This window comes from Macrosteles quadrilineatus, unplaced genomic scaffold (assembly GCF_028750875.1).
Source record: "Macrosteles quadrilineatus isolate MER2022 unplaced genomic scaffold, UCM_ALF_1.0 Scaffold_3__2_contigs__length_128488019, whole genome shotgun sequence".
Lineage (NCBI taxonomy): Eukaryota > Metazoa > Arthropoda > Insecta > Hemiptera > Cicadellidae > Macrosteles > Macrosteles quadrilineatus.
The window spans coordinates 117,942,304-117,959,803 of NW_026542596.1; the positions used below are offsets into that span (position 1 = coordinate 117,942,304).

Sequence of the window (17,500 nt, forward strand, 5' to 3'; positions counted from 1 at the left end):
AACATGAAGGACACAGATTTTTGGTCCGTAATGAGTTTGAAGTGTCGACCAATAAGGAAATTTCGCCACTTTTTCAGAGCTTCGACTATAGCATAAGCTTCTTTTTCAACAGCAGAGTGTCTTTGTTCACTTGATGATAAGGTTCTTGAGAAAAATGCAACAGGTCGACCGTTCTGGGAAAGGCTTGCTGCAATTGAATGCTCGGATGCATCAGTTTCAACATCAAAGGGGATATCCTCATCAATAGCAGAAATAGCTGATTTGATTATTTCTTGCTTCAGATTTTCAAAGCTTGCGGCAGCCTGAGATGAAACTGGAAACGTTTTAGTTTGTATTAAACAATGTACTTTTTCTGAGTAATGTGGGACCCACTTTGAGTAGTGAGACAGCATACCTATAGTTCTTCTCAGTGAAGCAGTGTCTGTAGGCAGCGGTAGATTCTGTAATGGTTTCAGTCTATCTTGATCGGGCCGGATGGTTTTATTACTTATCTCATATCCCAAGAGGTTTATTGACTTTAGCGAATACCTGCTTTTGTTCTCATTAATAGTAAGGCCATATTTCTTGACAGCTTCAAGAAATTTGTCTAAGTTTGCATCATGGTCACATTGATCATTTCCGCATACTACTGTGATGTCATCGAGATATGCAAAAGTTCCATTTAAATTTTCAGTTCGAATGATATCATCAATTACCCTCTGAAAACAAGCTACTCCATTTGTGACCCCAAATGGAATCCTGGTGAATTGATAAAGTCTACCATCACCTTCAAAAGCTGTATATTGCTTTTCATCCTCTCTAATAGGAATCTGATGGTACGCACTAGATAAATCGATGGTACTGAACACTGAGTATTTTGATACTTTAGAAACTACGCTTTCTATGCTAGGAAGTGGATAAGCATCCAGCAGTGTAAAGCGGTTTATAGTTTGAGAATAGTCTATAACCATTCGTTTCTTATGGTTTTCATTGGTTGTGACTAGAGCTTGAGCCCGCCATGGTGATCTACTTTCTTCAATTATTCCTTCCGACAAAAGTTTTTGAACTTCGCTTCGAATGAAGAGGCTGTCATTCATTGAATGTTTGCGAGATTTAGTCGCTATAGGTCTTATGTTTTCAGTAAGATTGCTGAATAAAGGCGGAGGATCATTTTGAGCATGAGCTAGAGCGCATATGTTTAGTGGTGATTTATGTCCTCCAAAATCCATCTGAATTTGTGAGTGATGTTTTAACAAATCGTGACCTATCACAACGTCAGCACATAGATCCTTCAAAACCGCCACTCTTGCTTTGGTGTATGAATGTTCTAAAAGCCTTACATTTACAATGCAATACCCAACAATTTGAGAGCTAAGTGAAGTGGATGCCATTGAAACTCTACCAGAACTATGGAAAAGTCTAATTTTATGTTTAGAAACAAATGCATCACTTAAAAAAGTTTCTGAACTTCCTGTACCTATTAATGCATCGGCTTGAAGATTATCTACAGTGACTGGTACCACAGCTCGTTTTAAACAAGAAGGTGAAGCTGCTGTTACAGTAGCAACGACATTTGGATCAGTCGTAACGGCGTTAGAAGCTTTATTGTTACTCTTTTTGAGATTAGACCTACAGACTTTTGAATAATGGCCTGTTTTAGAGCAGTTCTTGCAGACTGCATCTTTAGCTGGACATGATGCACGTGGATGTCTACCGTATCCACAGAAGTAGCATTTAGAGGTTGTTGCTGAAAGCTGTGACACATCATTCTCAGAAGCAGAATTTACAGATGAAGTAGCATTTACAACAGGATCGACATTAGAATAGCAGACTGACTGATTATGAGCAGCTTCCAAAGCTAGAGCTTGATTACAAGCTTGTTCCAGAGATAGAGTATTATTTTCTAAAAGCCGTTGTCGTATTGAAGAAGATAAAATTCCACTAAGAAATACATCCCGAATAAAGTTGTTTTTATGTTCTTCAGCAGTGACTGCAGAAAATTTACATTCCTTACTTAGAACTTTTAGGGATAGTAGGTATTCACTGATAGTCTCACCTGATTTTTGCTTACGTGATGCTAACTGGTACCTTGCGAAGATTTCACTCGTTGGTTTTATAAATATACTGTTCAGAATCTTGATGGCTTCATCATAGGTATTACATTCAGTTATGAATTCGAAGATAGGTTGGGAAACATGATTAATTAAAAGGTTCAGTTTGTCCTCTGAAGTTACTCTTTCTTCATTTGTTCCAATTTTGTTTACAAAACTTTCAAATGTTTTTAGGAAATGTTTCCAAAGTTTAGCACTGTTGGGAGAACTTGGATCAGTGTCAAATCTATCTGGTTTTAGAAATCTTTCCATATTTTAAGAGTTAGAGGTAAGGAAAATTAAATTATAAATAATCTAACATTTGAATAATTCAGATTAATAAATTGTAATGAAAGTAAACCCAGATTAATTGTAATCAGAATAAAGGGTTTTATTAATCTGAAAACTGAACTATGAACAATAATGGAATATAAACAAAGCTGAGTATTTACTAATAACATATGACAGTAAACATATTAAATAATCAATCATGTGAGTTAAGTTTAGTTGTATTTATCATTGACTGTAGATTTTATTCACTACACTGATGGTTATAATTGAGCGGAGCGAGCGAAGCGAGCGAAGCTCTTATACGTCGACTTTTATGCATTTCGTAATACGCAAACTCCTCCTAGACGGCTGAATCAATCGTTTTCAAATTTTGAATGGTGATAAAGACCATATCGGTGAGTGCCAACATCTATATAGCGTTAAAAAAGTCTCTCAGGAATCCGTAGAAAAATGAAACTGAAAATCACATTTTTTTAACATTAGTCTTATGGGTTGCTAGGTAACCATGTTGGCTGAATTAAATAACAAGTAAAAAGTAAACAAAAGATTTTAAGTTTTAGCATGTGCTCATAATAAGCCAACTACCCACAGTATACTAGGAAATTACAAATACAGTACAAAAGGAAAAACATCACTTGTTAATATTGAGCAAAGATTATACTTAAGATTACTCGATACATTGTAGCATAGACTAACCAACACAAGTAGACTTCTCATCCCATTGTAAATTTTGAAGCACGTTTTTCGTGTCTAGTTCATGTACGTGACACAAAGGTGCTAGTGTCGACGAAACTTTGTTTCCATTATTTTAGGGTTAATTTCTTGATTTGTGCTTTACTGTTTGGTTATATAACTAGGGGACAAGTTATTGTTTATGATTAGATCGTATTATTTGGTTAAACGAGGTTTTAAATGGCTGTAATAACGGGAAACAAATTGTAAACAAAACACGACCTCTACATAAACCGTACATGAACTAACAATAAAATTGTCTTCAGCTGTTCCATAAGGATGAGAAATCTACTAAGGGAGTATGTTTTATCTATGATTGTAGTCAAGGGTAGCAGCACAGACATTATAATACTTTATTGTCTGTGGTAGCAGTTCGAAGTCTAGGATCTGTTTATGACGAATACATTAAGGTATCTGCAATCCTAAAATGCTATGGGAAGGGAAGGAAACAGGTCCGTGACGTAGGAAGTAGTGAAGAAAGTAGTATAGGCAATCATAAAATGCTATGGGAATAGAGGGAAACAGGTCCGTGACGTAGGAAGTGATGAAGGAAGTAGTAAATGCGAGCAGTCCGGAGTGTGGGGACTGTTTATGACGATAAGATTAGGGTATCTGCAATCCTAAAATGCTATGGGAAGGGAGGAAAACAGGTCCGCGACGTAGGAAGTGGTGAAGGAAGTAGTCAAGGCGAGTAGTCCGGAGTGCGGGAACTGTTTATGACGATTAGAATAAGGTATCTGCAATCTTTAAGTGCAATAGGAAGGGAGGGAAACAGGTCCGCGACGTAGGAAGTGGTGAAGGAAGTAGTCAAGGCGAGCTGTCAGGAGTGAGGGAACTGTTTATGGCGATCAGATAAGGGTATGGGCAATCCTAAAATGCTATGGGAAGGGAGGGAAACAGGTCCGTGACGTAAGAAGTGGTGAAGGAAGTAGTCAAGGCGAGCTGTCTGGAGCGTGGGAACTGTTTATGATGATTAGATTAAGGTATTTGCAATCCTAAAATGCTATGGAAAGGGAGGAAAATAGGTCCGCGACGTAGGAAGTGGTGAAGGAAGTAGTCTAGGCGAGTTGTCCGGAGTGTTGGAAATGTTTATGACAATTAGATTAAGGTATCAGCAAACCTAAAATGCTACGGGAAGGGAGGAAAACAGGTCCGCGACGTAGGAAGTGATGAAGGAAGTAGTCAAGGTGAGCTGTCCGGAGTGTGGGGACTGTTTATGACGATTAGATTAAGGTATTTGCAATTCTAAAATGCTATGGAAAGGGAGGAAAATAGGTCCGCGACGTAGGAAGTGGTGAAGGAAGTAGTCTAGGCGAGTTGTCCGGAGTGTTTGAAATGTTTATGACAATTAGATTATGGTATCAGCAAACCTAAAATGCTACGGGAAGGGAGGAAAACAGGTCCGCAACGTAGGAAGTGATGAAGGAAGTAGTCAAGGTGAGCTGTCCGGAGTGTGGGAACTGTTTATGACGATTAGATTAAGGTATTTGCAATCCTAATGCTATGGGAAGGGAGGAAAACAGGTCCGCGACGTAGGAAGTGGTGAAGGAAGTAGTCAAGGCGAGTAGTCCGTAGTGTGGGAACTGTTTATGACAATTAGATTAAGGTATCTGCAATCTTTAAATGCAATGGAATGGAGGGAAACAGATCCATGACGTAGGAAATTGTGTAGGATGTAGATGTGTGGATTTATGCATCTCCAATACTACGGTGCTTTCAGAGTGAACTAATGATTTTCCCCGAGCAAAGCTCGGTCCCCAGGTACTATAATCAAATGACGACACTAGCTTGAGGTTCGTGACGTATGAAGAGGTTAAGGAAGTAGTAAAGGTGAACAGTCTGGAGTATGGAAACTGTTTATGACGATTAGATTAAGGTCACAACGTTCCTAAAATGCTACGGAAAGGGAGGGAAACAGGTCCGCGATGTGGGAAGTGGCGAAGGAAGTAGTAAAGGCGAGCTGTTCGGAGTGTGGGATCTGTTTATGACGATTAGATTCAGGTATCTGCAATCTTAAAATGCTATGGGAAGAGAGGGAAACAGATCCGCGACGTAGAAACAGGTGAAAGAAGTAGTAAGGTGAGCAGTGTGGAGTGTGGGAACTGGAAACCGTTTGTAGCAGTTTTAATGTATCTGCAATGCTGAAATGCTATGAGAAGGGATGGAAGCATGCCCAAGACATAGGAAATTGTGAAAGAAGTAGTAAAGTCTAGCAGTACGGACAGTGGGGATGTTTGTTGCAATTAGATTAACGTATCTAAAATACTAAAATGCTATGGAAAGCGATGAATACAGGTCCACGACGTAAGTGGTGAAGGAAGTAGTAAAAGCTGGCAGTGCAGAGTGGGGGAACCGTTTGAGCAGATGGATAAATGAATTTGTAATACTTAAATGCTATGAGAAAGGAAGGAAACAGGCCAATGACGTAGTAAATGGTGAAGGAAGTAGTAAGGCTAACAGCGCTGAGTGTGGGAACTGTCTTTGGCAATTAAATTAATGTATCTGCAATCCTAAAATGCTATGGGAAGAGAGGGAAACAGGTCCACGACGTAGGGTGTGGTGAAGGAAGTAGTAAAGGTGAGCAGTGTTGAGTTTGGGAATGGATTAATGTATCTGCAATGCTAAAATGCTACGGGAAGAGACTGTAGACTGTAATATGTTAAAATGATTACGAAGCACAAATCGATACATATTTTCGATACATGCAATCGTTTACAATCAAAATTTACAACTGAGTTGACAACAGCTGATTTTTACTCCATAGAGGCTAAAAACGATTTTTACTCCCTAAATATTAAAAATGCTACTTTAGACCCGCAGCGCATGCATGAAAAAATACTGTTTTACTGCAGTAAGACAAAAACAATATAATATGAACCCTTGATGACTCCGCTCAATTTTGTGGATGCCTCTGCGAACGCCACCTAGTTATTGTTATTCATATTGTCTTGTTTCTATTTTGTTATTGGTCTATTTATTTGTTGTTAGTTAAATATTGTTATTGACAAAAGTTGTTCTGAGAAGCAGTATTTGTACTAAGAAACGCTTGATAAATAAAGGCATTTTTATTTATTTATTTATTATCAACAGCTTTGCTGCGGTTAGCATAGGTTCTGGCATTCATCGCTGGGAGCGCCACAGCACTCCCAGCGGTGGAAGCCAGAACCTATGCTAACCGCAGCACGGCTGTCAGTCTATATTTAATTCTTTTTGTCTATGATTATACATTTGCACTGTTTAAAATTAAAATGTTTTAAATTGAAATTGGTTATGTGTAGCATTGGTTATGTATTGCAGGGTAGCTATCTTCACATAATCAATTTCTATTGGAATCTTAGTCAAATTGTGTACTTTATTTCTCATTCTATTTTAAATACATCACAAATCTATTTTTATTACTCGCAATATTCTTGACTGCTATAAACACAGCCCTTGTGCAGATTCAGAAACTAAATAATACATACTGCATGTGAAAATGGTGTGTAAATATTAACATTTTGTTGTTATTAAATTACAGTACTGTGTTTTAATAATCCAATTCGCCTTCATTCAACTTTTCAACTATCAGAGAGGGGGACGTCTGGGCACTTCTGCCCTGTAAGCGTTGAATCACCCACCGAGGGTGTCTGCGTGCAGGGTGCAGCTGGAGGGATCTGACTGGAAGCCAATAGATGTGATGTGTTTTGACCCCATTTAACTAGCAGGGTAGCAATAGTTTTTGTTTTTTTTTTTGTTTTGCATGTCTAGGCCAGTGAAACAAAATTTTATGGGGACAAAAAGATGTTGTCTGCGCACAGCATCTGCCGACAGACGGACGCCCGGTGTGGTGTATGTTGGCCATTATACTTTCAGCTTCTTATGCTCAATTGCTAAGCGTGCATGCTAATATGTAAGCATAATTAGTCCACCGATTTTTGTTTTCAGATGCAGATTCTGACACGCCTGTGATAAAATGTTACCAATGCCATTCCAAGTACGATGACCATTGTAAACATATCTCAGTAAATAGCAGTGTTTATTTCAAGCCCTGTGAGGACATAGGGAAGTATGCTGGGCAAAAACCATTCTGCAGGAAGATTGCTCAAAAAAGTAAGTATAGATAGAAGCACCTAGAAGTACTAAATGATTTTTATAGCATAGTTTAAATTTAAATGATTTTTGGAAAATAACAGGCTGTTATTTTACTCTCAGGTTTTATGTTGCTATAGATCAAGTTATCAACCTCCGTCCAGGGATGTAAATCTAAATTATCAACTTTTGTTTTGTATAGTTTCAGTTTCTAAACACAAACCATTGTAAAATTTTATATTTTTCCAATCCTAAAGTCCAATAATTCAATGAGCTGTCTTATGGAGACCCAATAGTTTTTTCTTCTTTGGCTCTAGTAGAAGATAGCGTACTCACTTTAGGTTTTATTTAAACCCTTTCAACCCATGAAGGCAATGATAATGGATATATTGTTGGTTGCTCTTCTGACAAAGTAAACGCTATCCTCATTTTAAATTCCACTAAGTAACAAAAAAGTAATTTAAAAGTTTGTATGAAACAGAAAACAAACAGCATTTGACAGCACTTCTGAAAATAGTTTAATGAATTAACAGGAGTTTAAAAAAAATTTTACTGGCTTAGACTTGAACTGGATATAGGAGTATGACCACCAGAGTTAGACCATCTATATGATCCTCTGTAAAATTTTTTTTGTAAAATAAAAACTAGGCTTACCATTACCATCTGTCCTCGTTACTTTTATCCATTTTCTCTCTTTTTTTTGAAACTATAATGGTTATGTGACATCGAAGATCGAAGGAAGACAATATTGTTTCCAATTGATTGCCCCTTTAATTGGATGTGATTGACAAGTTTGTATGGACCAGAAAATGACATATTTTACCACAGCTCACTTTATCAATGGCTCAATCCAACTAACATTTTAAAAATAAAACCTATTTGCTGTTAGATCTGTGTCAAATAATGTTTTCTTTCTTAACACCAGCTTGTAAGTTCAGTTGAAAGAAATTGGCGATTTCAAGTACCATCTATGAATACAAAACAGGTTAAAGCTAAAATGGGGTATCTGCTTCAAGCTGTAACCATAGTCGTAATTATAGACACTATCCTACTATTTCTATTAGCAAACAAAATTTGTTTGACAAACTCAAATAAAGATTATGAATTATTATCTTACTAGTGTACCTGTCGCTCGAATTCGAGCAATTGCTAAGAATTACAGGCGTTATTTTAAAACGACTAACAGTCATAACTTCTGATGACTTTAAAAGCGATTATAAATTCTAAAAAAAAACATTATTTCTATTTCTTCTCTTTGGTTGTGTTCTATGACTTTCCTATATTTCCATAGTTTGCAAATCGTGTCTTTCAATGATTTATTAAGAAATGCAGCACAGTGTTAATTAATTCAGTTTTCTTATTAGTATATCAATTTATCCAGGCTCTCTCGTTTTTTCCATTGTAATATTTGCGCCAACCCAAATTAAAATGGTAAATATCTCAATTCATCCAAGTTAGTAAATGTTTGTAGCAAACTTATTGACTGTTTACAATTAACATGTTTTCTTCTTCTCACTTTTAATTTCTGTCAACAGCTGGAGTTTCATAACAATTTTTGTTTCCCATGTTAATCTTATGGAGAAATACGAAACTTTAAAGGGCCCCAGTGCCTAACTCTCTAATTATTTCCATAAAAAGAAAGTTTCCTGCACAACTTCACGTCACGCTCTTTCCAATGACACCAAAAACATGTCAATCGGTTCAGTAGTTTCGGAGGAGTAATTGTCACAAAAAACCTGCTTGCCTACCTATTAAATAAGTATAGATTTCCAACCAGTAAATTTCAGTGTGAAAACCACCATGTTGAGCACTATCCAATTTCGATGTTAAAAATTTATTAGTTTTGAAATATTTAGATACCATCATATTTTAGTCTGGTAAATATAAAATATTCAAAGTTGAGAAAATGTAGTTCTTGGTGCCCAGGTTTGATCACACACTGTGACTGGTTCAATTCCTTTACTGTCTCTGTCAATAACAATAAAAAAGGTGAAACTGGACCTGATAGAATTTAAATGAGGAATTCCAAAACGTTCCATATACATTTGTATAATCTTTCATAAAAAAAACTCTACTGTACTGATAAAATTGTTTTTTTAACCTGTCGTCAATCAGTCCTATATTGTTGTGGATGACTATAGTTTCGGGGTTAAACCCCCATTTTCAAATCTACTCTTCAGTTGTCATATGTCAAACATATTCTCTTGCACAAGCCGTTACTTCACGCATACACATAATCACAACAAAAACATTTATAATTGCAAATCATGTACATGCGTGAATGTTGTTTTTTATGCCTTTCCTTATGGGAATAATATGAGGTTTGATCAATCTTGGACATTTTTTCAAATGCTGTCAGACTTAGCACTTACTTTTCTTTCACAGAGATGAGATTTCTTCTTTACAGAAGTTTATATTGTTAATACTTTTTTCCTTGGCCACGCTAGGCACGAACCCTGGATTCCTTTTCACATTATTTCAGCCTAGACCTAGGGGTTGCGGTATTATCACTTAGAATTATCCATTGGTGATTTGGTGGGATTTGAACCCGACACCTCTGGACCGAAGCCCCGAGCTCTGCCACTAGACCAGCTCGCTCCCCTTGACTGTTAATACTAGCAATATATTGTTGTTGATTTGCCTCCTTCACGCTTTTCTGTTCCACAGTCCACGGATGGGAAAGCAAAGAAGTGATGGTGCGCAAGTGTGGTTGGGTGAAACACAACGAGGAATGTTACCGAGTGCGTAACTGGGATCATTCCGAGACTGTGTGTCAGTGCTTCACGGACGGTTGCAACTTCGGCAAAGCACTTCATGGCTCTTTATTTTTACTTCTGCTACCACTATTGATACACGTGTGCATGGCTTAACTGTGCAATTTCATCATCTTTCTGTCCAGGGGCCCATTTCATAATAAACTACAAGTTACAAGTTACAACTTGTAACTTGTTATTTCCATTAGATTTGCATTGGGCAATCAGCTGATTTACTAATAATATTAGTTTGTACTTTATTATGAAATGGGCCCCAGGACTATATAATGCTACACATGAACTCTAGAAAAATAAATACTCTTATTCAAACTTGAAGGACCATGACAATGTAAAGACAAGCTAAAAGGATAGCATTTGAACAATTATTGTATATATAGGTAGTATAGTTTAAATTAACGCTTGGCCAGTCAAATGGACCAAAGGCGTAAGGAGTGTTTTTTGAACTACAGCTGACTCTTACAACCACTCACACTTCCTGTCTTTCTTTGTGTATCAGACATTGTAAGCTTCTTTCCAGCTGCTGAGAATTATGTTAGTTTCACAGCTGTTCAAAATTTGTACAATAGGAGACGTAAAATAAATAAATTTTGCATTAAACCTTGTGCTTTTTATGGAATTCTTTCCAGTAATCGTGTTTTTATCTTGAACAGTATATACCAGCTACTGAGTAAAATACTGCCAGGACAGCTGGTCATATGAGATTCAAGAGATCCTAAAAAATAAAAAATAAATTCAAATAATTATTAATTTCGTTTTTTACCTAAAGTAAGTTAATCTTTTTGATTCTTCACTATGCCAAACCATAGACAAAGAGAATTAAATATAGACTGTCAGCTGTGCTGCGGTTACCAGGTTCTGGTGCACACCGCTGGGAGCACCATGTTGTTACGGCATACGCTCTACGTAACTACACGGCGCTCCCAGCGGTGTGCCCCAGAACTTGGTAACCGCAGCACAGCTGACAGTCTTTATTTAATTCTTATTGTCTATGGCCAAACTCTCCTCTGTCTGATGAACCTGGGAATGGCTAGAACAGTCATCGGATTTTATTGTATAATCAGACAGCTGAAACAAATTGATACCTTTTATTGCTCATTATTTTATTAAACACCATTGATATACAGGGTGTCCCGGAACTCACTACCAATATTTTAGGGCATTGCTCCTGGGTAAGAAACATACCTAAATATCATATTTAAATTGTCCGGAAGTCCTTAGTTACTCACACAGCCACCATTTTGTTTTTTTTCAGTTATTAATTGTTTTCTAAAGAATAGTTAAACATACGATTTTTTAAATTCATAAAACAAGATGGCGGCCATTTAAAATTTTTGTAAAATGAACAGTTTTTGAGTTATTTAAGAAACAAAAATTTTAAATGGCTGCCATCTTGTGTTATGAATTTGAAAAATCGTCATAATTTTTTTGTAGCTTTGTCTAGTTGTCATAAATGTTTGTGCAAAGTTTCCATTTTGTATGTTTAACCATTCTTTAGAAAAAAATTAATAACTGAAAAAACAAAATGGCGGCTGTGTGAGTAACTTCCGGACAATTTAAATATGATATTTAGGTATGTTTCTTACCCAGGAGCAATGCCCTAAAATATTGGTAGAGAGTTCCGGGACACCCTGTATATAAATACAGGGCTTGAGTTATTAATTTTAATGTTTAAACAACGACCCCTCTATTATAATCTCCGTCATTCCCCTGATTCCTCTCTCCACAGAGAAGTTTGTGCCTAGCATAGCATGAGTGGTTATAGAGCTCGCCTGGTAATCGAAAGGTCGCCGGTTCGATCCTGAGAAAGGTTAGTAGCTTTTGATGGTTTGGAACTGGCGACCCAGCTGTTCTTCATCATTGGGCTTTAAATAGTCCTGACTAATGAAACAGCTGGTCTAAGTAACAAAGCTACAAGGCATCTCACTTAATCCTACCTTTGACTATTCCACAATTCGACGAGTTTGCCATAATTTTAATAAAATTGTCTTAGTTGATGTGAGCCACTGACAGATTGCGCTGATCTAATTTACTAATTTGCAAAAAAATTTAAAAATAATTGAACACTCAGATTATGACTCTGAGATGTTATATAAATATATTGAGATTTGTATTTGGTTTGGATATGCAAACATCTTTTGGGGTCCTAAAATAAACACATAAAGTGACTTTTTTTATACGACATATTGGATATTGTTTGGATACCTTATTATTTTATGATTGTAAATTCATGAGCAAATAAACAGGTGATTTTATTTTTTCCCTGTTCCAAACCAGTTATGAGATATTTAGGTAATTGTGTTTCCAATAGTTTTCCCTGACTGTCAAGGGGGCAACTTGATGTGACCTTTATTCTTTATTCAGGCTGACTTTTGCTTGATTGTCTCCTTGAGGGCCAAGACCAAATGAGATCTTGTATGACCTTGAGTTGGTCATGAGGTTTTGTACAATGGTACAAACTAAGTTCTGTGGACTACTTTTTTTTATAGAATCATAGATTAAAAGAAGTAGACAATAGAGTAGTGTTTATACTCCTTTTATCTATGATAGAATTAAATATTTAGTACACATGTAATTTAAAAACTGGTATGTCATTTAAAATCTGAATTATATTTGGTAGTTTAATGGGAAAATCAATGTTTTCCTCCTTTCTTTTAATTTAACCGACCGTTGGTATTAATGAGCACTTTGGCATATTAACCAATACATTTCCTTGAAAAAGGTTTCCCAAAGAAGTTAGTAAAAGTATGTATTTAGAAGTAGCCATAAAAATATGGATACTATATGAAACCTTGTGGCTCTCTAATAAAACTAAGAAAACTGATAAAATTTTTATTTCATCTCCTACCTTTTATACAGAGCGGGGCAGAGCGAACTTGCTTATTTCAGTATGGCGTCCTGAAGAAAGGCCTGCTGTTAGGAGGCTGGGAGTTTTGAAAGAGTGTGATTTAAAGTTTACATCCCACATAGTTCCGTTTCCATCACGCCTCGGACAAAGACTAAACGGACTTTCAAAGCTAAGGTGTGTTTTTCAAATGGTCATTCTAATGGTCTCCATGGTTTTCTTTACCGTCGAGGTTAATATCCATCTTTCGGGATGAGTTAATAAAAGGCTAACATGTGGTATTTTAGCCCACAAAAACTCAGAACATAGGTGTGATTTTAGCAGGACATCACCACTAAAAGCAAGTGTCAATGAATATTTCGCCTAACACTTTTCAGGTTGAATCATCTCTCAAAGTGTTCTGCATCGGCCAGTTTGGCACTCCATGGTTACTTTCTGCAGTGTTATCTCTAGTCATTGGTCAACAAAGATCGTCCAAGGACCCGCTGTTGCCAACATAAACGTGGATATGTAACAGAGATTACAAAAACTTTAATAATTGAGTCAGTGCATCCAAAATGGTGGACCCTGCCTGGGATTATTTAAAAAACTGAAATTGTCAGTGATATTGTTTGTGTTGTATGAGGGAAACAATATGTATTTGTACAAATTTGGTTGTTATTGAGAACCCAAGTAAGCATAAACCTCTGCCCAACCTCTAAAATTAGATAAAAAATGTATCCGCTAAAATTGACTTTTAAGCTTGAAGCCAGATTTACACGAGGCCATTAGATAGGGCAGGTTGCAGGGCAGGTTACCTGCCTCCAATGTATTCAAGTTACCTGAGACAAGTAACCTACACGCCATAACTGGGTTCATGTAAACACGGTTTAAAATGGTTTTATAAGTTTTGGATTATTCAAATAGGTACATATTACCTATAGAATTTTATAGTAGGGTATAGAAAGTTTACGTAAAACTATTCTATGTTATGTTATGATGTTAGGCGTATTCCTCCAAGTACGCCGTAATTAGTGGACACGGAAAACTCTGGAACAAGTGTTCCGTAAATGTTTAAAGAATGCCGTGTCACTCCAACCAGTGAATTATTAACCACCAGATGATCCAGAGGTGAATAACACACGCAAGACATTGGAGATCAATACAATTGAATTGTACCATCAACTGTAGGTATGCATTATTGTAGGCTACCATTCCACCTCATGCCAAAGACTAAGTACACACGCTTAATTTTCTTTATTAGAAGGGAATGTAGTTTGTCTTATATATTTTTAAAAAACTTTTTCAAAACTTACGAAAGCTAGCCTGACCATACTACTGGACCGCATTACCGGGATGTACCAAAAGAAAGGTTATCAGTCCTATGTCCAGGTTTTATTTGTATTTTGAGAATATTTATGTTAAGTAGGTCAAAACCGTAAATTCAAATTTTCTTATGGAGACATATGGGGAAAATTCTATATAGACAAGCATGTTTATTTATTGAAAACATTTTTTCTCAGCTCCTGTGCATTGCAGGAAAAATCTACGCATATTGTTAGAGAGATATTTACCTGTAGATGTGCAGAATCAATTTACAAATTAAAATAGGCTAATAAATAGGCAAATTAACATGGGCCTTATATGCTGACATGTTGATTGGTGAAATAACTACAAAAAAATATAAACAGAAAATAAACACAAATGGAAGAAATTACAATCACATGTTTTATTTACAGCGCGGGGTGAAAATAGAAAAGTTTGCACAATAAATACTGTTGGTCAAGTTTTCGGCCACGGGGCGAGCTCTAGTAATTATTAAAAGTTGTATACTAATGAATGGTAAGATTACTCTGCATAGTAACAGATTAGAATTACAACTAAGATTCTGTAAAAAAACAGTTGGATTTGTAATATTTCTTGCTGCAATGAAATGTATCAGAAAGGTAGTTGGTTTTTGAAATACAAGACGTTTGGCAAGTCCAAAAAATAGTTCTGGTAATTTGTTTACAACAAAATGAACCTATTTAAAATATAAAATATCAGGTAAGTAAGCTAATGAAGAAAGAAAGCTAACATGATGATAAAATATTGCCATATAAAAACTACACTATTAAATCAGTTCTATCGACAAAAATATGTATAATAAAACAAGAGTTTATGTTTTAACTTTTCTTCATAACCATTTTCCAGTTTAATAAACTGAAATGTACTAAATTATATTGTTTTCTAATCTCTACAATTTTTTTTAGAAAGAAATTGCAAAGTTCTATGTTTTGAGGATCAAAAGTGGGAAAACCCCATTTTTATCCCATTAACCCCATAAAACCCTGTGTCCATAGTCCGATCATGCTGGTTCAGGAACTTCTACAAATAAACGTGGGTTTACATGTCTACCAAATTCAATCAATATCGCAGGGGTGCCCACAAGGGGGGGCTGTGACGCAGACTGCGTCATTGAAATTCTTGGGGGGGGCTCAAAAAATTCAAATGGGGGGGGGTTGGCTAAAGCTATTCGCAACGGGGATTGCCCAACTCCGCGCAGTGGTCAAATTTAATCCGAGGAAAAGTTTTATGGCCCCCGAAGGGTTCAGCCCAACTCCGCGCGGTGGTCACTTTTAGGGCCGATTCCAACTCCGCGCGGTGGCCACTTGTAATATTAAGGTTAGGTACCCGTCAATTACAGACCCATCAACAAGTGTTTGAGACAGGGTAAAAGTGTGAAATGTTAATAGTTAAGTGTAATATAAATGAATTTGACAATTTAATCAAAATATGTTCCTTTTACAGGAATTTACAACAGTTTACTTATTCGCCATAAGAATAACATGAGAATTTAAAAATAAGAATTCTTTGGCATTTTTTCTGTAACTATTATGGCGCTTTTACGCTTCGATATACTGAATTATTTGTTTTTAAGCTTTACAAAGTGGTTTCAAAAGAAATTTCAAACCGTTATACTTTCATAATATATACATAAGCCCCCGTTCACATGGTTCAATCGTGCTGGTTTGTGAACTCGTTCGAATAAACGGTTTACACGTTCATACCAAATTTAATCAAAATCAGATCATTTTGCTCGAGTTATCGTGCTAACAGACTTACATATATCCACATAAAATATATATACCGGTATATATATATATATATATGAATTTGAACGGATGGTGTTTTCGGCCTTTGGGAAATAAAAACGAAAAATTTAATCAGTGAGTCCAGGTCTTACCATGAGACCTACGGTAATAGCCTATTCCCTATACAGGGTGATTGATATAAGTGTGCCAGCCGTTTTATTCGAAAACCATAAGAGATATCAAAAAAAGTTGAAAGGTAAGTGCCTTGGATGTTTTATTTAAAAAATTATAGTCAAGCCAAGAAAAATATTTTAGCCACCATTTTTCCAATATGGCCGCAAACTTTGATTTTTCTTATGGAACACCCTGTATTTCATGATGTATTCTGGTAGAAAATGTAATTTTAAGACGATTTTATTCTTGTAATTATTTTCATAAACCTAACCGTTTCAAAGATAATAATGGTTTAAGTTGTGAAATTTTGAATGGTTTTAGAATAAAACAGCTGGCATGCTTGCTTAGGCCTTTATCGAAACTCTTTCTCATGCAAAAATTTCAAAACTTAACCATTATTATCTTTGAAACGGTTAGGTTTATGAAAAAAAATTACAAGAATAAAATCGTCTTAAAATTACATTTTCTACCAGAATACATCATAAAATACAGGGTGTTCCATAAGAAAAATCAAAGTTGGCGGCCATATTGAAAAAATGGTGGCTAAAATAATTTTTTTGACTTGACTACCATTTTTTTAATAAAAAATCCAAGGCACTTACCATTTAACTTTTTTTGATATCTCTTATAGTTTTCGAATAAAACGGCTGGCACACTTATATCAATCACCCTGTAAATGGGAAATCCGCTAAAACGTTGGCCTGGGTCTGGATTCAATGAAAACCCTCTTCATAGACGTAAAATTTGCCAATTTTAATAAGATGTAAAAGAAATATGCTCGTAAACCAATTTCAGCCAATTTTTTCCCCAATTTGAGGTGTATAGCTAACTGTTTTATGAAACAGAGATTACAGCCAATTTGTTGAAGCAATCTGTGGTTGCTTACAAGACTAACATTTTTGAATTTGGTACTCAAGTTTATCAGTAAGCTCATAAACCCAGTGCTAATGTGAATGATTGAGTATTGTAGACTTTGGAACATATAAATTTACAGTCACTCTTTCTCACGGGCTTTTTAAAACTTCTTATATTAGTGGTTTTTAAGCTTCGTCTCCTGTTTTGGGTAGGCATATACCTTTTTACTTTCCCTTTCTTATAAATGATTAAAATATATCATAATTTCAAACTTAGAGCACAAACTCTCATCCGTCAGGGCTGTGAGAGCCAAAATTGACCACTGCGCGGAGTTGGGCATGTGCCGCGAGGGACCCGAAGTGACCACTGCGCGGAGTTGGGCAGTCGGTTTTGACAGATTTCTGACCACCGCGCGGAGTTGGGGTAAGCCCTTTGCAACGTGACGACAATCCAACATATATTACGAAGTCGCCTGATAGAAAGTGGATTAATTAATGACAATAGTTATATTATTGAATTCAATTAGTTAAATAGGATTTTAGGATGGTTTAGGATTCGTGTAGAAAGTTATTATTCAAGATTAGCAAGACGTGAGATCTAAGAGGGAGCGCACGGGCTAGCTCAACTGCTGAGATAGATAAA

General features: G+C 36.2%; 1 protein-coding gene across 4 annotated transcripts in view; it reads left to right on the forward strand.

Moving 5' to 3' along the window:
* LOC128990804 (uncharacterized) overlaps positions 1-17,500 on the forward strand; it is a 37,187-nt gene that overhangs the window by 4,973 nt on the left and 14,714 nt on the right. For all 4 annotated transcript variants that reach the window (XM_054413388.1, XM_054413390.1, XM_054413391.1 and 1 more), the window contains one exon: positions 7,017-7,181. In XM_054413388.1, coding sequence (XP_054269363.1) covers positions 7,017-7,181 — 165 coding nt within the window. The remainder of the gene's footprint in view (positions 1-7,016; positions 7,182-17,500) is intronic.